General features: G+C 42.1%; 2 protein-coding genes across 5 annotated transcripts; both read right to left on the reverse strand.

Moving 5' to 3' along the window:
* Window positions 1–270: 270 nt before the first annotated feature.
* LOC118364241 (uncharacterized) lies at window positions 271–5,694 on the reverse strand. 2 transcript variants are annotated; one of them, XM_035745610.2, is made up of 9 exons: window positions 5,494–5,694; window positions 4,169–4,210; window positions 3,459–3,638; window positions 3,151–3,288; window positions 2,396–2,647; window positions 2,206–2,310; window positions 1,661–1,809; window positions 1,211–1,278; window positions 271–931 (listed from the first exon to the last, which is right to left on the reverse strand). In XM_035745610.2, the coding sequence occupies exons 2-9, from the start codon at window positions 4,203–4,205 to the stop codon at window positions 862–864; spliced, it is 999 nt and encodes a 332-aa protein (XP_035601503.1). In that variant the 5' UTR covers window positions 4,206–4,210; window positions 5,494–5,694; the 3' UTR covers window positions 271–861. The 2 variants fall into 2 exon arrangements, with proteins under 2 accessions (XP_035601503.1, XP_035601502.1); XM_035745609.2 differs by having other exon boundaries at window positions 5,102–5,694.
* Window positions 5,695–6,994: 1,300 nt separating this feature from the next.
* On the reverse strand, window positions 6,995–18,503 carry LOC118364242 (ubiquitin carboxyl-terminal hydrolase 5-like). Of its 3 annotated transcripts, none has more exons than XM_035745612.2 (20): window positions 18,013–18,503; window positions 17,273–17,401; window positions 16,668–16,731; window positions 16,206–16,333; window positions 15,544–15,689; window positions 15,041–15,225; window positions 14,677–14,771; window positions 14,129–14,322; window positions 13,871–13,942; window positions 13,141–13,231; window positions 12,819–12,944; window positions 12,571–12,724; window positions 10,635–10,809; window positions 10,205–10,293; window positions 9,748–9,933; window positions 9,238–9,381; window positions 8,854–8,996; window positions 8,426–8,576; window positions 7,997–8,081; window positions 6,995–7,780 (listed from the first exon to the last, which is right to left on the reverse strand). In XM_035745612.2, exons 1-20 carry the CDS (start codon window positions 18,118–18,120, stop codon window positions 7,687–7,689), a joined length of 2,559 nt encoding a protein of 852 aa, XP_035601505.1. In that variant the 5' UTR covers window positions 18,121–18,503; the 3' UTR covers window positions 6,995–7,686. The 3 variants fall into 3 exon arrangements, with proteins under 3 accessions (XP_035601505.1, XP_035601504.1, XP_035601506.1); XM_035745611.2 differs by having other exon boundaries at window positions 16,668–16,734; XM_035745613.2 differs by having other exon boundaries at window positions 9,805–9,933; window positions 16,668–16,734; window positions 18,013–18,500.
* Window positions 18,504–18,586: the final 83 nt, after the last annotated feature.

The following is an 18,586-nucleotide window of genomic DNA, read 5'->3' on the forward strand; positions in this document are numbered from 1 at the left end:
TACTTTTACTCAAGTATGACAATTGGGTACTTTTTTCTTTTTTACACATAGACACACATACATACTGTTTTTTACTAGACTCGCACTCCCAAGACATAACTCGACATGGTTGGAGTCTACATTGTTACTGACAGCTGTCTGCACTCTACTGCACCAGTTAAGTGAAACATAACCACGGACAACGCCACTAGAATGTATGTAATAGGAGGCTGAAGTCAGTGGTAAAAAAGACTCAAGTAAAAAGTATACTCATCAAAAGTGAGACAAAGACTCCAAAAATATGCTTTATTGGTTATTATGATCTTCATTCCCTTCAACAAGAAAACACATGAACTGAACAGGCATTTCAATTCATAACTTAACAAGCAGGTATTGAAAAAAAAAAGTAGCCATAAAGTTGACGAAATTGTAACGTCTGTAAATAGGCCACGCTGAACAATATAACAGCAAGGATCATTGCAAAAGCCTTCGAAAACCATACGGTATACATCTGAGGCTCTGTGTGAAAATGAATAATCATTGAGTATTGTCTAAGTACAAAGATGCAATGCATTAGAGGATGGCCGTACAATGCCAGGAAAGACGTCTGATGACATTCAATAACATAGGTAAGAACAACATTGCTTGTTTCTTTCTTCAACACGTGATTTTCAATTTATATCATTTCATCATTCATATTTTTGAAACAGACATAAGCCCATTTACATTATCCCCCCCTCTCTCTCCCTTGGGTCACTCTAACTATATAAGACTACTTTTCTCTCTCTCTCTCTCTCTCTCTCTCTCTCTCTCTCTCTCTCATTTTTCCCTCCACCCTGTGTCGTCGATCAAGCCTGTTCCAGCCCACAATGCTCCGCTCCATCAGCGCTGTTTCAGTGGTACAGCCAAAGGCTTCTCTCTCTGTGTCCTCTGAGGTGGACCCACTAGTGTGCTGTGAAATACATGTGTTACAATATTAAACTTGACAATGTATCACTAACTACTTTATATTACACAGTTCCGTGTATTTTAACTATTATTTCCATAGCCGGCAAACCTAATTCAACTTGTAAACTAATCATCAAGCACTTGAATAGGCGAATCAGGTGAGCTAGTTCAGAGCTACAACAAATTGTAAAGGGGGAGGTTTGAAAACCACTGGTCTATGTGACCGTTCAGGAATACAAATTCCCTTCTATGATTCTACTAGATATAGCAATAGAGTAGCTACCGGTTACACTGGCAGTAGCCGTTGGACTTCAAAGGCTCTCTGATGTTCTTCACCTTCCGGGCTCTTCTCTGAGGGAGAAAAAAAAGTATTGTCTTTCTCTTTCATTTGCTGTTAAGCACTTGCTCCACTTGAATATAACTAAATGAATATTTAATTGGGTTATAGACATAGCTGTGGGAAGTATGGGTGCTGCAGCACCCCCTGAAAAATCAGAATTGTAAAAAGTTATTAATAAAAATATATATTTTCTCTCAAACCAGTAGTGCGTGCACTGGGCCTTTACTAGTCTTGTATTAGCAGACCAATACAGCGTTCTGTAGCACAGACTTAAAATATATATATAAATATTGCTTATATTATATATTATATTGCTTATAGATCACTTTGGGTTATAAGTTTGGCAGTGACATTTTCATTGATCCCTCCCTCCCCTCCTGCCTGTCTCCTTACCTTAATTATTTTGTTCCTGTGGTACAGGAGAACAATGGTCACCAGGAGTAAGACCACGACCAAGCATCCTGCTCCCACTGCCACCCACACCCACAGGCTTAAGCCCAGCATGGACACCCCCTCAATGGGCTGCTGGCTGCCTTTGGTACCTGAGAGACACACAACCAGGGAGCGCCTCAGTGAAGACCTTGAAGTGACACTCACTACAAAATCTCCGTATTGACGTCAATGCACGGGTTAACTCGAAATTTGGCATTTCACACTGGTTTTTCAAGTTAGGATTTGTCCCCTATCTGTCAAATGGTGTGGAGATAGAATGTACCATAGTTTATTTTGTGAATAATTGATTTTATTGAATCACTTTAGATTAATGAGAAACTATAAAGTATATGGTTGTTTTTACTTTTTCAACAACCCCTCCTCCCACCCTGAATTGACCACTGTCAAGGAGGGATTGAAACAAGTAGGAGCTTCCAATATCTTTACCATGATGAAAATGAAACTATGAACCAGTATACAAGTGTTCATCAAGTAGTGATACTCACAGTGATCGCAAGTTGTCACAGTTTTTACATCAGAGTTAGGTCCACTGTGCCCCTGCTCATCATCTTGGCCCTCCAACGGCAAGAGGGGCTTAGCAGTCAACAAACCTGGGAGAAAAAAGACAAAAGCATTGTTATTTCCATTTTTATCATGATTGTATTGGGGATGCTACCAAAACCACCTTTTACCTACTTTTCACATTGATGGTCTGAGTCTCTTTGTGTATCTTCTCATTCTGAGTAATCTGACATGTCCATTCTCCTGTGTCTGACAGGGCCACAGAGCTGAAAGAGACATTCCCAAAGCCAGGTCGTACAGGGGCCCCTGCCGCCATTCCACCGGGACTAAGCCACTCTACACTGGGCAAGGGATCCACTCCGGTCACCTGGCACTCGAGGATAGCATTGGTGCCTTGGATGAGGACATTGGTGGGGTGGACATTGACTGGTACAGACAGAAGGGGGGTAGAGGGGAGAGGGAGGAAGGGAGAGGGGAAATAAAGAGGGAGGGGTAGAGTATGAAAAGAAAGAGAGGAGGAAAAGATAGGGAGAGAAGAGACAGAGGGAGAAATGTCTAAATTGAACATGGAAGCTTTCGCCACATGAATTCTTCCATTATAATTTGCCTCTGGTGAAGACCTGGGTTTAAATACTATTTTAAATATTATATTAGCTTTAGCCTGCCTGGAGTGCTAAGTGGATGGGGATTGCACTTTTGAGACATTTCTATTGGTTCCATTGCAACATGGAAGCTCAATCAAGCACAGATACAGCATTCAAAATTATTTAAAATAGTATTTGAACCCAGATTTGCTTGGGTGGTGTCATTCAAATGTACTAGCAATAATAATATCACTTCATTATCACTGCTATAAAAACTGCTAGTTTGCAGGACTGGTGTCCACATTCACTTGCTAAACACCCCCATAACCCTATGTGGAGTGACACCTGTGACAATGTCGAGTCTGTGATCTATCTTTTTCCCGTCCACCATACAGATGTAAAGACCGGCGTCACCACCCTGTAGAACAGAGATTTCCAGCTTGTCCCCTCTCATTTTCGCCCTTTCAACCATGGGAGCATTTCCTGGCACGGGGGAAAAGACAAGGACTAGAATGAACACGTACAAAACGCCATGTGTACATTTGTTATACTTCATATGATCTCTGCAGTATTTTAGGAAACACTTATTGTCACTGCTACTTTTTCATGAAATAACCCATTTATTTCTTTATAATGAGCTCTCTTCTATACACCTTTCCGCTGGCTGCCAGTCTTCCCTTTCATGCCCATGATCGACACAGATTCACTTCCACCCACAGCTTTATGTCTCCACTCTACATCCTTGTTAGAGGTCTTGACTCCACAATCAATATTGACGGGCAGACCAATTCTCTTGTAGATCACCTCACCCGTCACATGGAGAATATACAGGGCTGTGCGGAGAAAGAGAGAGAATAAGAGAGGGAGAGAAAGTACTGCAATCACTTTATTATTGTTTAAGTACTTCTGTTACTTGGTATTTTTTATTTATTATTAACGTTACATTTCAATAAAGCATACTGAATTGAAATTGAATTCATAGAGAGAGAGATATCTTTTAATTTATTTTCCCTTTCATACTATTTGCACATTGTTACAACACTGTACATAGCCAGCACTATAACGTTTGAAATGTACATATTATTTTAAAATTTTTGTGAGTGTAATGTTTACTGTTCATTTTGGATGGTTTTAGTTCCCTTGTTTATTTCCCTTTTGTTAATAGTCTATTCCACTTGCATTGGCAATGTAAACATATGTTTCCCATGCCCATAACGCCCTTTGAATGTATAATACAAAGAGAAAGAAGAGACAAGGGTGTGTGTGTGTGTGTGTGTGTGTGTGTGTGAAGGGTCAAAGTAAGAGTAAAATTAATACAATAACATTTTAATATTTCATTCATGTAGTGTAGATCTTTACCCACCAAACACAAACCAGGACAAGGTCTTCATATTGGACATTTTATCTGAAATATGGAATACAAATTTAAATTACATTCTTGCAGTCAAAATGCATAGAACATTTTAAGGAGAGGTTGACACTTTTGAAACATCTAAAATGTCAAATATATTCTCTAAAAATGATCTTTGTTTGGCTTAGCTACATTTCTAAGTAGAGTTGAATCTAGACTATGTTCTTACATGTGCTTCTGTTTGAGCGAACTTGTGGTTTCTAACCACAATTTTGAAATTGACAAAAATGCAGTAGCCAACTGATTCTTAGATTCGTATTATCATGATGTATTACCTCACCTTGATTAACTCACAAACAGTGATAGGCTACAGACAATTATTGTTTGATATTGTGTAGGCTATTGAGTAGGCGGTTAATCTATGGTTGATTTATTTGCAAAGAAGTAGCCTAACAAATAAAGCATGGTTAAAAACGTAGATGCCTGTTCGATAAAAGCCTATGCTACAATATCTAATTGATTTGCTATAACTATTATTTTTTACACATATAATTATTAAAGTTAATGAAACATCCTACATTTCCTTGTGTGTTATGGAACATTGTAATAGCCTACTTGATCGTGGTGATTCAACAGTTTTAAGGCCAGGCCCCACAGGCTGAAACGATTTTTCTTTGCATCTACTTATCAGTTTTGACATTTGTTGGTGTTTGTCTGTTAATATTTGTATTTTCAAAAAGTAAACATAAAAATGCCAAAAAACTTGATGAAAATTGAGATTTTCTTTAGTTAACCATACTACCATCATCAACATTTTAATGAATTTTAAACACTTTAAAATCGACATATATCAATATTTTCAAAGCTCACTACAATAAATGACAGATAATGTAAATTCCCATTTCATAGAGAATGTCACAAACTGGACTATATTTAGTAACTTACTTTGAAGAGATGGTGATTCGGTCTAAATAGGCGTTTGGTAGTCTAAATGCAGTGTATTAACTGCCATTTCCCTGAAGTCAGACTCTTCCCACACCCCAACTAAGAAGCATCTGCGTTAATCAAATTTTAGTCCGGTCCGGGAGTGTTTTAACAAAATGAAACTAAAATATTTAGGCTGGCTTCGTCCAGAAAAATGGATTTGTGCAATATAGTTGTGTCTAAATTCAACTGTTCAAGGTTGATTATCCGTCCCCTCTTGCCTTCAGCATTTCACACGTTAAAAAAATACAAATAAAACTCCTCTCCTCTCCGGGTAAAAAAAAAACATGTAACTGAACTAGCTCCGACAAAGCATACGGAAACAATATTACCTGATCTGATTTGTAATTTACCTGAACTGGATTCTCAAAACGTCTTAGGTTACAAAAATCGGAGAAAAAAAATCCTTACGCGACAATACACTAATGAGTATGCGTTGAGGATAATGACAGTAGAGCAGAATGAGATCGAAGAAAAAACTTCTGCACTTTGGAAAGATTGTGGGTTTCCGCATGCTACCTGCATGCGACTTTGCAAACTCCTTATTTGATTCTGTATTTACCTTCCACCACAGTGACCCAACTTCATAGGAAACGGGCTCCTTAGTATTAAAGGTGCAATCTACAAAATGTGCTGTATATGGGAAACATTGCATTTGCGCTGACTAACTGCATATAACTAACAAGTATCGTGACATACTTTGTGATTATCCTTTATAACGTGAACTTGACCGTGATACCGCCTGAACGTCTAATGTATGTGCTTTTCCATTATCAATTGTAGCCTACTTTAAAAATCGACCTCATAAAACCACGCTATTAAAGAAAATACATGTCAAATAGTCTTTTTTCCGGACTATCATCCAAATAAATCGAATGGCAAAACTGATATGAATCAATGGGATGGCCTTGGGTCTTCCATGCATGTGGCCATGAAGATATACACACCTGAAAGACTACTAAATTAGTTATTTGAAGATCCTAGTAACAACCAGATTCAAATGAGTCACAATGCAGTATGGCGTCAGGTATAACTGATATCAACCAATTAACCCCCCTCCAAGCCACACAATGATCCCATTCCCACCCGGTGATGAAGACAGGACCTATGATTGCACTCTCACTATGTGTCCCTGTCATGTAACTGTTAGAGGAATTTTGATTCCTATATGTTCATTAACCAATTCAATTAAAACACTCTGTCCGTTTCTAAGAATTTCTAAGATCCTTATTTGCATAAAATGGACAGAGACCAGCCTTAAAAGTAATCAGTAGAATTTATTTCTGAGAGCTCTGCTCTTAATCACATGTTCATTAGGTTTTATATCACACATAGCCGTCGTAGCTTTTAATATGTCCCTCTTCTTGGACATTGTCTCTCTTCCTCTTGGACAATGACTTAGCTACTTTTCAATGTAATTCCAACACACACATATTGTTTATCTTATGTGACATGTTACACAATCTATTGCAAGTCCTACAGTTTTTCCCCTCCCTGGATGGGGACCAGAATTTTCTCCTGTTAGTTTCACTGTGGTCACAAGTTGTCTGTTAACACTTCCTCTTGGTCTATGTACAAACATCTTACTCTTTAGACAGCATAGAATTATGTTAATTAATGTTAGTTATAATTCCACATAAAATGTATACACTATTTAGTCATTATTGATAAAAAAATCCAACAGTAACAACCCTCAGGAAGATGTTGAGCCTGTGGGCTGAAGCCAGTGCAGAGCACCATCACTCACCTGGTGTCCCTGGCTCTTCAGTAAGAGCCTGAATGTAAGGACCCAGCGCAGCAGGGCCACTAGACGACCAGTCACATCCATCTCAACACAATCACACAACAAGCAGGGGCAGCAGAAAGACATCTTTATTTTGTCACAGAAGAAGTAACAAAGTTATTTATTTTAACAAAATAAACAAAACTACGCCAGATATCACCCTCACCACACTTGAAAGAACAACCAGTTTGGTTTAGTTTTTTTAATACACATTTTATGACATTTTTTTGTATATTAACTCTCTCTATTACTGTGGACGCCAAACTTATGAAAATGCCATGTCGGAACACAGAAGGGGGAGAGAAGGGAGGCGGTGCTTGGCTTAAGAAGCAATGACAACACAACAGATGCTAGTCAATAAGAGATGAGTGGCATGTTGTTCAGGGAAGTGGGGGGTGGGAACATTGTTGCATTAGACACTGTATAATGATACCAGTATCTATTATGAGTTGACTGGTGTCAGTTGCAAGATGAGTATAGACTTAAGGGGTGAACACACCAGCAGCCTTCCACCAACACTACAGTGTTTATTGTAAAAGTGAAATAAAAATTGGAAAAAAAAGGACACTTCTCCTTTAAAACACCCCATCCATTCCACCTGCCTGTGTCTGCGTACATAGCTGTAGGAAAAGTGTATTTATTTAAACCCTACATTTGTCAGTTCAGAAGCTTGTGTCAGAGCATTCTTCGTAGCTCAGTGTGACAGTGTGTACATGTTAGCGACCCTCTTCCCCTCCCTAAGTGAAACTCTGCCCCCCTCCGTTCACTCGGTGACTCTCCGGTAGAAGTAGAGGTAACCCAGGTCCTTAGGCGGCTTCTCTGAGGCACACACTTTCTGATCGTTAAAGATAACCCACCTGTGAGTGAGAAGAGGGAAGAGAAAAGGCACAGACAGACATGAGAAGACAAGAAACAGTACTTTAAAGCTTTGTCGAGATTGTTATAGCCACAGAATCTCAATAGCAACACCGTGCGCCACAGCAGTGGGGTATTAAGTAGAACGCAGTCATGTATCAAGTGTGTGTAGAAAGGAGTGGTTTCTTCTATATGAAATGAAAGAGGATGGCGCTTACTGTTGGTCCTTCTTGATGTGGCAGACGTAGTGGCCGCACATAGTGCTCGTGCCCATGTGACTGATGAAGGCAAACAGCTCATACTCTGGAAGAGAGGGGGAGGGAGAGGAGTGGGGGGGACAGAGGAGAAAAAACAAGACATGCAAAGCGGAGACATCAGTGACAATGTGCATCTATACTGCAAATGGACATCAATTTGGAGTCTGTGCGTATTGTCAAAACACATTTAAATATGCTTTCCACAAAGAGTAAGTCAATAACCAATACATGTTGAGGGGGAAAAAAATGAGTATATTCTTTGTTTTCCAGGAACGCATACCTGTTCTTATAATAAAAAATAATTTTAAAAAAGCTTGAAGAGAATATTAAAATATGTTCAAACATCCAACCCAAACTGAACCCACTCCCTTCCTCTCACTGTTGACTTACTGCCAGGTCCGTCTCTGACTTTAGGCCCAGGAGGGGGCTCCCTGGACCCCTCACTCTCGGCGGCCGAGCGACCCCCCTCCGAAACTTCCATGGACTCTAGATCATCCAAGTGGGAGAAGATCCAGTCCACAGCACGCTCTAGGACATTACTCTGGAAGAGAGGGATAGGAGAGACCACTTGGTTAAAGGTTGGAGACCTGACCAGCAGCACAAATGAGTGTGAACTTCAACCGTGTGCTAGAATAGAGTATAGTGTGCCAAAGGTCTAATCATATCAGTAAATTCCAAAAGGTGAATACAGCTACTGAGCATGTGTGAAATCTCACTGCAGTTTTTGTTTTATTTCTTTGAAGCAACATCAAGGAGTGCTGTCACTACAGCAGTGCTAGATGTGAAGGGTAGTAATGTTAAGGGAAACACTGTCTCACCGTGGCCCTCAGTGCTCGCGTGGCCTGGTCTCGGCTGAAGCCCATGGAGACGATGGTTGCTAGGTGCTCCTCAGAAACGCTCTCTGTGGGTGTGGTTCCGGGAGCAGAGCTGGTGCCTGGCAACACCATGGGAGCGGAGAAATCTGCCAATCCACAGATGGGGAGGAAATGTGAATGTAATCGTGAAATTACTATTGTAAACTAAAACGTGAGTAACATCATTGCTGGAAATTACTGACTGGTTCTACTTCATGTTCAAACACATGGCAGTCCATACCATCTAATTAAATCACTTACATTTCTCAACAACCACCACCCACTTACAGCCCTACATCCATGACAGACACACGTGTTTGAGGGTGTATTTGGCACAACTGATCCCACCTGGGTCGTCCATGTGGCCCATGACCCAGTTCATGGCTGCGTCGATTCCAGTATTCCCAGTATAGTACACAGCCTTCCTGCAGGCCTCCAGTGGGAATCCCATCTCACACAACTGGGACACGGTGGAGTCGTCCAGGACTGGGGCTGAGAGATAGAGAGAGCGAGCGAGGAAGGGACAGGGTCTAATTATGTGGATGCACTCCACAGACTGCAGCAACAATAAGGATGTCATGAATGGTCCTAACTGCTGAGAAACTGGACATTTGGAGACGGACAACGAAATAAAACCACATGTTGGCAAACCATACTAAACTCATATTCTGGACAATAAGAGCAAACCAAGTCTCTTTCGCACCACATCACCTCATTGAAAATACAAAAACAAACTTCAAAAAAGGTTTGAACACAAAAACATGGAGAAAACATAAAAGAGGGAAAGAAGAAAGGAAAAGATTGTGACGGGACGACAGGATGAAGGAAGGGAAGATCAGAAAAGACAGACAGACTGACACAGTAGTGGGGAGTAGAGAGAGTCGTCCTCCTCGTTGCCGTGGGAACCCAGGATACCTTTGACCTCCAAGTCAGGGGTCATGAGAGGGGGTGGGGCCACCTCTGGCAGAAGCTCCTCCCCCGGCTGCTGGCCGGTCCCACGGAGCGCAGTCAGGTCCAGCGTGTCGGGAACGTCGATGCTTACGTCTGCAGGGATAAACAAACATCTATTTAGTTGACCGGGACTGTGCCACATTAATCCAACGTTTCAGTTCTCCCATGAATGGAAAAGTAATTTAATCTGTGGTTCCTTGGACTTGTCAAGAAACTACAGAGGAATTTCCCACTTGAATTTAACTGATATCATCTGTGATAACCCACAGGTGTAGATGTTGCATGCGTATGTAAATGACAATACAATTCAATACAGAAGATAATGTAGACCTTGTTTACACTGTGTGCAGAGCAGACTACTCACCCAGTTTCTTGGGGACCCAGTCCTGTCCAAAAGTGAACTTCTTAACCTGGATAACCATGTGGTCAGGGAAAGAGGCAAAGCGGGTGGTCCTGAAAGAGGGATGAAGAGAGAGAGAGGGAGACTAATTACAAACAACATTTTCCCTAGGAAAATGCATTGATTGATGATTTAATTTCAGTGTTTTACAACTTCAGTCCCCCCAACAGCACACATTTTTGTTGTACCCCCCCCAGACAAACTCACCTGATTCAACTCATTGAGGGCTTGATGATTAGTTGACAAGTTGAATCAAGCGTGCCTGTCCGGGGCTATAACAAAAATCTGTGCTGTGGTGGGTACTCGTAGACTGGAGTTGGGAAATACATTTCATTGACCAGGAAACTGATTGATAGATTGATTGACTGAGTCAAAATCGTGTGCGTTGTCATACTTGGTGGCGGTGGTCTTGGCCTGCGCGGCGGAGCTCCAGAAGTCTGTGAGCGTCTCCGGTTCGCTGAGCGCCGCCATGCACGCTGTGAACGGGATACAGGCGCGCACTGGCGTGGGGGGAGGGGCTCCCGACGAGTCTGCCTCCTCGCGCCGACGCTCAGCCTCCTGCAGCTCCTCTGATAGAGAGACACAAAAAAAAATTACATTTAAATAAAATGTTATTTTATGAAGAATATACACTACCGTTCAAAAGTTTGGGGTCACTTAGAAATGCCCGTGTTTTTGAAAGAAAACATTTTTTATCCATTAAAATATCATCAAATTGATCAGAAATACAGTGTAGACATTGTTAATGTCGTAAATGGCTATTGTAGCTGGAAACAGCTGATTTTTAATGGAATATCTACATAGGTGTACAAAGGCCCATTATCAGCAACCATCACTCCTGTGTTCCAATGGCACATTGTGTTAGCTAATCCAAGTTCATAATTTTAAAAAGGCTAAATGATCATTAGAAAACCCTTTTGCAATTATGTTAGCACAGCTGAAAACTGTTGTGCTGATTCAAGAAGCAATAAAACTGTCCTTCTTTAGATGAGTATCTGGAGCATCAGCATTTGTGGGTTTGATTACAGACTCAAAATGGCCAGAAACAAGGAACTTTCTTCTGAAACTCATCAGTCTATTCCTGTTCTGAGAAATGAAGGCAATTCCATGCGAGAAATTGCCAAGAAACTGAAGATCTCGTACATCGCTGTGTAATACTCCCTTCACAGAACAGTGCAAACTGGCTCTAACCAGAATAGAAAGAGGAGTGGGAGGCCACGGTGCACAACTGAGCAAGAGGACAAGTACATCAGTGTGTCTAGTTTGAGAAACAGACGCCTCACAAATCCTCAACTGGCAGCTTCGTTAAATAGTACCCGCAAAACACCAGTCTCAATGTCAACAGTGAAGAGGTGACTCCGGGACACTGGCCTTCTTGGCAGAGTTGCAAGAAAAAAGTTCTCAGACTGGCCAATAAAAATAAATGATTAAGATGGGAAAAAGAACACAGACACTGGACAGAGGAAGATTGGAAAAAAGTGTTATGGACAGACAAATCTAAGTTTGAGGTGTTTGGATCACAAAGAACAACATTCGTGAGACGCAGAAAAAATGAAAAGATGCTGGAGGAGTGCTTGACGCCATCTGTCAAGCATGGACAAGGCAATGTGATGGTCTGGGGTGCTTGGTGATGGTAAAAGTGGGAGATTTGTACAGGGTAAAAGGGATCTTGAAGGACGAAGAATATCACTCCATTTTGCAACGCCATGCCATACCCTGTGGACGGCGCTTAATTGGAGCCAATTTCCTCCTAAAACAGGACAATGACCCAACGCACAGCTCCAAACTATGCAATAACTATTTACGGAAGATGCAGTCAGCTGGTATTCTGTCTATAATGGAGTGGCCAGCACAGTCACCAGATCTCAACCCTATTGAGCTGTTGTGGGAGCATCTTGACCATACGTAAGAAGTGCCCATCAAGTCAACCCAACTTGTGAGAGGTGCTTCAGGAAGCATGGGGTGAAATCTCTTCAGATTACCTCAACAAATTGACAACTAGAATGCCAAATGTCTGTAAGGCTGTAATTGCGGCAAATGGAGGATTCTTTGACGAAAGCAAAGTTTGAAGGACACAATTATTTCAATTAAAATCATTATTTACAATTTTGTCAACATCATGACTATATTTCCTAATTCATTTTGCAACTCATTTCATGTTTGTTTTCATGGAAAACAAGGACATTTCTAAGTGACCCCAAACTTTTGAATGGTAGTGCATTTGACTTGTTGGTTGACTTATTTAATGAGGCTTCAATAAAAAACAAGGGCAGTTGATGGAGCAGAAGTAGACTCGCTGACACAAACTACATTTCCCTTGAGCCCCTCACCGGTGTTGGTGGCCTGGTCCATGGGCACAGGTAGCTGGAGGATGTAGTCCACCCTCTGTGTGTACTTTGCTTTCTGTGATTGCTGACACACAATCCTCTCCTCTACTAGGAAACGGAAGGCTTCAGACGGGTTCACCCCCGAACGACAGTTTCTCTGAAGTGGAGGTTAATAAAACAAAACTAAGAAAATGGGGTACAACAGGAGGGAGAAATCTGATGACAGAAGATAGAGTGTGGGATGACTTTACCTCCACCATATTAATGAAGTGTAATAAGAACTCCTGGGCATCTTGTTGCCGATTGGTGGAGAACTCTGGGTGGCCCCGCCCAACAAGTGCTTTGAACATGCGTGCCGCTATGCCAACCTGGTCACCCTGGAAACAAAACAAAAAAAAAAAACGTTATTTAGACAATATACATGGAAAGTGAACACACAATCGCTTAATGTAAACAACTGGAAAAATCTTGTCATTTTGGAGGCAGGTGTTTGAGGCGCCAGTGCGCCAGGTTGCTAGCATTCTGACTTAAGAAAAACTTCTGCACAATCTTCCAGTGCTTCCATTCACTTACTCTGGGTTCAGAGCTGGGTTCAGAGCCCTCTCCGGGGTCAGGTGCTGGTTTGGAATACTCGCCCGACAACAGACCATAGCCCAGCTTTGCTCTGAAATAAGGAAGAGATGTTGAACACCAAAACAACATTGGAATAAAGTCCATTTAAAAATTTAGAAATAGAGGATAATAAAAACATGAATTACTTATCCATCGGGAGAAATTCTACTTCTTAAAACTCTTATAAATTATTGGGAAGTGTTGAAGGAGATTTGGTCCTAAGCCTGCAGATAGGTTTTTAGCCTGCATTTTTTCCCCAAAATACTTAAATAAGTGCTAACAATTACCATCCCCGTATTTTATATAATGCTAGCAGTGGCCATAGAAATTGATTGTTTTTGCTCAGATAAGTGAACAGTTAATGACATCTGGTGGAGAAAGACTGGCCTTTAGACAATGACCTACTTAATGTCCATCCAAACATAACACATACATCTCACAGTGCCAATGACTATGCATGTGTGCCATAACAGTTGTATGCCAGTGTGACTAGCTTTGAATACACATGTGTTATAACCCCGACTGTGCTACTTCCAGACACAGGTGTGTGTAGTCTAAAGGTTGTTGGGAAAGGGCAGGGTTAATGAACCTTATTTATGTTTGAGATGAAATGGTTAACAACGTTAAGTTTGTGTGTGTGTGTGCATGTTACACTGAAAAAAAAAAAAAGCAGCATTTGGTGGAAACTCACACTTGGGTTTTGAAGTCCTGGGTGGGGTCGCTTGGAGCTTCATCGAAGATCTTGTCAATGTTGGAGACGTACCTGAGGCGGGGTACACACACGACAGAGGGGTTTTGTGAGTATTTTCCAGCACTCTTTTCACAATCCGTCTCAATTTCTCTTTATCTCGGAGCCAATGGGCCCTGGTCAAAAGTAGTGCACTAGAAAAGGAATAGCGTTGAAACTGGGACGCAGACTAAGAGGTAGAAGTGATAGACAGTTACTGACTTGCTCTGGAAGTCAGGCACGGTGAAGAGGACTTGCATGACCGAGTTGAGGTAGCAGCTGTTGCCCAGGTTCTTCATGCCAGTGAGGCCGGGGCCTGACAGAGGCCGGAGGGTGGCCCCTGACTCCTGGATCACCTCCCACTCCCCCACACGCTGGTTCACAGCTATCTCCAGCTCTGTCATCGTATGCTCCGTCTGCAGGGGAAGAGAGGTGTCGAGGAGAGAGAGAAGAGAAACGGGGAAGGAACCGGAGAGGGAAAGACAATGACAGATGAACCAGATGTAGAGGACTGATCTCACAATAAGCCCCATCTCTCATTTTGTTGTTATAACACAATAAAAATTAGCTATTTAAAAATGGGTCCAGGCCAGCTTTGAACATCATTTTGTCACTAAAACACTGGTAAGGCAAGTACGGAAAAGTATAGTCCTTATTCATGAAGGAAAATGTCTGTCACTAAAGAAGAAGAGTCCTTAAACCACAACACTGCAGCAGGAGAGAGCCTGCCCATCAAGACCCTGTATCTTTATTGATTTCGGCAGTCCTACCTTTTCCATGGTCATCATGTCGATGCCAAAGTGGGACAGGTGTTCGGGGAGCTTTGGATCCAGTACCATATCATCCTCGTCATAGGAGTACACATCTGGAAAGGCCACAGAAGCAAGTCAGACATCAAAAGCTCAAAGAATATAGCCTCTTACCCAGTTACAACTGTCTTCGAGTCAGACTTAAGTCTCAGAGTCCTTTTCCTTGCCAGTGTTTTCTTAATCTTCCCTTTTTAATAATAAGGGTAAGCTTCTCAATAGGGATTTGGTGACTGCTGGAATATTGGGACAAGTGAGAAGCACTTGGTAAATAAAAAGGTATTGTGTTGTTTCAAGTGTCCAAGTATTTGTATTGTGTTGTCATCACCTGCTCCGTCGGGGGTGATGGTGCCCAGTTTGACGGCTAGAGGGTGTCCCGTCTGCTGGAAGTGCAGGAGGGCATGGTTGTTCCCCCCGGAGCCGTCAAAATACCTGCGACCACAGAACACCCTTCCGTCCGACAGGTTCATCCACAGGTTCTCCTGCAGGTCACACACCTCACACCGCCAACCACTGGAAGACAGAGATGGAGCGAAAGGGGGGAAAGAGATGGAGGGGTGGGGAGAGCCAGAGAGAGAAAGAGAGAATCATCAAATGGTGGAGTGGAAGATGTAGGGACAATGAGAGACTGATAGAGAATTAACGATCATTCACCAAAACATTTATTTAGGCTACATAGACATACATTATTTAATCTATTAATTACATGGACATTTATGAAGCAAAAAGGAGGAAAATTGTCAACGTGTAAGTTCCTTTAATGCTGGAGTGCTCGTGACATTGTAGCCAATGCCAGCTCAGAACAACAACCTAGCCTAACCAGTCTCTCACCTGGGAGGGATCTTGGTGCCGTTGTCGAGCTGCTTGAGTTCGACGGCATGCCGGGACTCCGCCCGCACCTCGCCGTCCCACTGCTGCACCTGCAGGGCATGAGACACTGAGTCTGCAGACATCAGCCCTGCCATGGCTAGAGATACCTATAGGGATATAGAGAAGGTTACAACAAGAATGCATGGTCAATTTCTATGAAGTGTAATACCTAGAGCAGGGGTCGTCAACAGGCTGCCCGTAAGCCAGAACCCTCCCGCCAGTGTTTTTTTTGCCCCTCAAAGGGTTCCCAAAAAATACCAAATTCAGCCAAAATTAGTTTACTTCAGGAAATCTGTTCCCAAGTATTCCCCACAACAACAACAAAAATTAGTGATCGTGTCTCAATTATTTTCAAACACAATCTCTTTTGGGCTTTGGTCAATTTGCAGAGTACAAATTATAATTAATTTCCATCTCCCCGACCATTCCCTCTGACACAAAAAAAAGAAAGAAGCAGAATCCTGTTAGTTTCCTATGCACACACTGAATGAAGAGATTCAAAACTACATGCCCATGGCAATGATAGGGCCTATTTCTAAACACAGACAAACGCACAACACTCTTAAGAGATAATTAGCAAAGTTGAGGCAACACTTGAAGTGTTCACCCACAAAGCGTCTCACCCGCTCTCTCACAAGGTCCGGCATGGTGGCGAGGTCATCGGATGCAACTTCCTGTCTATCAGGGAAGAGGACGACTTTTACTTCCTCCTCATACTGCTCCTGCTCCACGTTGAACCCTCCCTCGATACCTGAGATAGAGAGAGGAGGAGGAGTGTCAATAGTCATAATAAGTTTCATCGATCTATCATGGCAGAGTAATTTCTGAAAGTTTTGGTTCAACTGGATAGAATGGAAAATGTTGGTGTCAGCATCCCTAAAGGCTAGCCTGGGTACCAGTATGTTTAGTTATCATTCCACTCTTTATCATATGCTAAACACATGCTTTTCATGACATGGAATACAAGGATTGGAATGTTCGTAGAAACAGACTGGTACCCAGGCTACCTGAAGGCTGCCTCGGGATTCTTTGCACCTTCATAGCCCTGTCTGCTGAAAAAGTGTTACTGTTAACTCTGCTGTTACCTATGGCTAATCGGGTTGGCTTCTTCTTGGGTGGGTCACCGGATCCAGAGTTCTCCTCATCTTCCTTCTGGGGAAAATGACAGTTCAAATTTGTGGAATGTCTCCATCCACAAGAAAGGTGGGGCGGCAGGGTAGCCAAGTGGTTAGAGTGTTGGACTAGTAACCGAAAGGTTTTAAGTTCAAATCCCCGAGCTGACAAGGTAGAAATCAATACGAATTTGCTCTTCTAAAGACTTTGAGCAATCCAAACGGAATTAAAACCTGCTGAACAGGCCTCATTAGATGTTGCCACTTATATTACTTTTGTCCCGTCAATACTTTTGATACCAACTGATATTTGGTATCAATGTGTTTGTGTGGCCGCTATTTTTATTTTTTTACCTTTATTTAACTTGGTAAATAGTTAAATAAACAAATTCTTATTTTCAATTAACAGAACGACAGATTTGTACCTTGTCAGCTCTGGGATTCGATCTTGCAACCTTTCGGTTGGGGAATCAAAAGCGCCAACCACTAGGCTACCTTCCGCCCCAAGTGCCTCTACTGCTGGCTAGACTCAGCCAGAGACTTCAGGAAAAGGTTTGAAGGAACAGCGTGTGACTCACCGGAGCTTTGCGGGTCCGGGAGATGTGCAGGTAAGCCCGCTGTCCGCACCTGGTGTGGTGTCTATCCACATACTGGCTGCCGAACCCAAGGAAACTGTTCATGCACACATATAAGCCTCCTTCACTCTCCTAAAAAAAAAGTTTAAATAAATGCGAGAACATTAAAAAGGGTTAGGCGTTACATTGGCTGTCTTGGTAACTGGACAGCTGCTAGTTTACCCAACAACATGTAACCGGACAGTAGTTGAAGTTTCCCACGCGACCAACTCATAACACTGAAGATTATCATGACAACAAATGACAGTGTGATTTTCTAGCATGCTATAACTAGCAAGTTAGTTAGCTAAACAGTTGGAATGACACGTCGAGTGACAGCCATAGTTAGCCAACTGGCTAGCTAGCGTTAAACTTGAAATGTAACTATGTAACGTTACTGCGAGTTCATTGCAAAACTAGTTCATGATGAAAGTCGGAAATTATTTGACAACCTCTGGTTACGGCAGCTTGCCAACGTTAGCTGAATGGTAAAGATGTTAGCTGGCTAACGTTAACGTTTCTCAATGTAGCTACAGTAACGTTAGCTAGCTATTGTTGTGACTAGCTAACTACCCACTAGCTAGCTGTATAACTGGTAATACACATATAAAAAATAAACAAACAGCCCCAAAGAAAAAGTGTATATAAAAAAGACAGGTTTAATACGAAGCTAATAACGTTCGATCAGAAGATGGGCTACTCACCGGAGAAGAAAATGACAAGGCGCATTCGTCTTTGTGGACACGGTCCCCGGGCCTCGGAACCCGAATTGTGGACAGAACCGACATCAAAACCTCGCTTACCTCCGCCATCTCAAACTAACTAATTCTGCCTTCCAGTCGGACACTTGTTCCTGAATTTGGACCCCAAGCTTTTGATTCCCCAGCTTTGAATATTGTCTGTATTGCTCTTCCCCTCTCTCTGTCTTCCTCCCGATGAATGGCTTGATGCCCCCCTGTTTGTGTGGACTCAAGGCCGAACGCGTATAGCACGCACCCGGTATCGTGGTAATCGTAATATATAGAGTATAAACTACCGCACAATTATACGATGTTGCATTTGAGGGAGAAACATGAATTAAGTATGAATTCAGATAGCCAATTGATCAAATCTATATTAAAACGTTATTTAACTTCTAACAAAGACATACAATAAAACGCACAGGCAAAATAGACAACATCTGCTTTATATTAAACGTAACCTTTTCAGTAATTACGGTCATGTTTAAAGGCTCGCCACCTCGACGATGAGAAGGCGAATATGTCAGGGTTTTAACGC

Source organism: Oncorhynchus keta, chromosome 31 (assembly GCF_023373465.1).
Source record: "Oncorhynchus keta strain PuntledgeMale-10-30-2019 chromosome 31, Oket_V2, whole genome shotgun sequence".
In the NCBI taxonomy this organism is placed as follows: domain Eukaryota; kingdom Metazoa; phylum Chordata; class Actinopteri; order Salmoniformes; family Salmonidae; genus Oncorhynchus; species Oncorhynchus keta.